Here is a 2,857-nt window from a genome sequence, read left to right as displayed (position 1 = left end):
TGATTAAGTTGCCTTGAATATTTTGAAATTTGAATTATATATATATATATATTCCTCATTAATTTTTTAATTTGAATGATATCACACCAATGAGCTAAATTAGTGATTTTAATTCTTTTTTATGGGTAAATTTTGTAAAAAAAAAAATTCTATTTATAGTAATATTTTTAATAAATATATAAATAATTATAATAATTCTTTGAATATGATTTTCAAGAAAAAATTATATTAAATTGCCCAATATGATATTAGAAACTTAGCCTTTTAAGTTTGAAACTTCTCTCCTTTCCCTTGCCAAATGTAGGTTTAAATCCCAAACTTATGCTTTTTACTTTATTTATTTATTACAGGTTAACATAATGGATAGAAGTTGGATGCTAAATAAGAATAAATTTAGTTCAGAATATATTAAAGGGGTGCGTAGTTTCTTAGATGTTGCAAAACAACATGTTGACTCCAGTGGTAGGATTCAATGTCCTTGCAAAAATTGTAACAATTGTTACTTGAAAAAAGTGGCAGAGGTGAAACAAGACTTGTTTCTTCATGGGTTTGTTGAGGATTATACTCAATGGACACATCATGGTGAGTCTTTTGAATCAGATGTTGGTATTCATTTGGGTGATTCACATGATGATGATAATCTTAGTGATCAAGTTGAAGATCGACATGACAATACTTTTGAAATGTTAAAAGACATGCGCAATTCTAATTTCACAGAATTTAGTGCTGAACGACCCTCAAGCAATCATGAAACAACCTCATCTGAAAAGGAAATAGAGAAATTTGCTAGATTGTTGAATGATGCTCAATGCGAACTATACCCAGGTTGTAAGAAGTATTCCAAATTATCATTTCTTATCAAGATGATTTATAACAAAACAATTACTAATTCTAGCAATAAGTCCTTCAGTATGAACTTAGAGTTATTCAAGGATGCTCTCCCAGAAGGTGAAACACTTCCCAAATCTTATTATGAGGTGAAAAAATTGATGCATGATCTTGGCCTTGGTTATATCACCATAGATGCATGTGTGAATGATTGCACACTATATTGGAAGGAGTATGAGCATTTAGATACATGCCTTAATCCGATGTGCAGAGCCCCTCGATGGAAGTATGGTTTGGGTAAATGTAAGAAGATTGCTCAAAAGGTAGTTAGATATTTTCCTTTGAAACCTAGACTTCAAAGATTATTTATGTCGAAGGAAATTGCTAAGGATATGAGGTGGCATAAAGAAAAGCGGGTAAATGATGATGTTATTAGGCATCCAGCTGATGCTGAGGCATGGAAAGAGTTTGATAAGGAAAATGATTGGTTTGCTCGAGATCCTCGCAATGTGCGACTTGGGCTTGCAAGTGATGGATTTAACCCATTTGGCAATATGAGTACCAGTTATAGTATGTGGCCGGTCATTTTACTTCCTTACAATTTGCCACCTTGGAAATGTATGAAGGAGCCATTTTTATTTTTATCCATGCTTATACCAGGTAAGGATTCTCCTGGTAATGATATTGATGTTTATTTACGGCCATTAATAAATGAACTAAAAGCATTATGGGAAAATTGGTGTGGAGACATTTGATTCATATAGTAATGAAAATTTTCAATTACATGCTGCATTGTTATGGACTATAAATGATTTTCCTGCTTATGGAATGTTATCTGGGTGGAGTACAAAGGGAAAATTAGCATGTCCAGTTTGCAACAAATGGACATATTCACTTACTTTAAAAGAATGGGCAGAAGCAATGTTATATGGGTCATCGTAGATATTTGGATAAACAACATCCATGGAGGAAAAGTAAAAAGTTTAATGGTAAGATAGAGTATCAAGAAAAACCCAAAGAATTATCAGGAGACGACATACTTATCCAAACATCTTATATTCCACAAGATGTGAAATTTGGAAAGCCATGTAATAAAAGGAAGCGTAAGCGTACAGAACAAGAGCTGAATTGGACTAAAAGGAGTATATTTTTTGAACTTCCTTATTGGAAAACATTGAAGTTACGCCACAATTTGGATGTGATGCACATTGAGAAAAATATAAGTGAAACCATTATAGGGACGTTGTTGGCAATAGATGGGAAGACAAAAGACAATGTCAAGACTCGTTTGGATTTGGAAGAAATGGGTATAAGAAAAGAATTGCACTTGCAAAGAGATGGTGATAGGATTTTAATGCCATTAGCATGTTACACTTTACCATTATCAGAAAGGAAGAAGTTTTGTGAATGGTTAAAATTAATTAAGTTACCTGATGGTTACGCCTCTAACTTGTCTCGATGCATAAATGTTGATGATTGTAGATTATCAGGAATGAAAAGCCATGACTATCATGTATTTTTACAACGATTACTTCCAGCTGTAGCTCATGGTTTTTTGAGAAAGGATATTTACATTGTGTTGTCTGAGTTGAGTTCTTTCTTCAAAGACTTATGCTCGAAGACAATGGAAAGAGCTACTTTACATAAGTTACAAAATGATATAGCTCTAATATTATGTAAACTTGAAACCATATATCCACCATCATTTTTTGTGATTATGACACATTTATCAATTCACTTACCACGTGAAAATAGAACTTGGTGTTGAAACTAGGCACAATCGAGTGGAAAGGAATTTTGATAGGCCTCAAATGTTGATAACCAATGGGTTTTTAATTTTTGCACAAAAGGCAAGAACTTTAGGAGCAGCTGTATATGATATGCTATCCTTGTCTGATTTCAAGAAAATTCAATGGTACATACTTAATAATTACGAGATGATAGAATCTTATTTAAAGTAAGTTATGATATCATTTAAAAGTTTTGCGTTTAATTCAGTTGTAATTACAAGTCATTATATATATATATA

General features: G+C 32.3%; 1 protein-coding gene across 1 annotated transcript; it reads left to right on the top strand.

The window, feature by feature from the left end:
• Positions 1–359: 359 nt before the first annotated feature.
• Positions 360–1,583, top strand: LOC131181361 (uncharacterized). Its single transcript, XM_058149413.1, has one exon. It carries the CDS (start codon positions 360–362, stop codon positions 1,581–1,583), a length of 1,224 nt encoding a protein of 407 aa, XP_058005396.1.
• The last annotated feature ends 1,274 nt before the right edge of the window (positions 1,584–2,857 follow it).

This window comes from Hevea brasiliensis, chromosome 7 (genome assembly GCF_030052815.1).
Source record: "Hevea brasiliensis isolate MT/VB/25A 57/8 chromosome 7, ASM3005281v1, whole genome shotgun sequence".
NCBI classification, from domain to species: Eukaryota; Viridiplantae; Streptophyta; class Magnoliopsida; order Malpighiales; family Euphorbiaceae; genus Hevea; species Hevea brasiliensis.
Note: the sequence above shows the minus strand (reverse complement) of the source record. Positions and strands in the feature narration are given on the sequence as shown.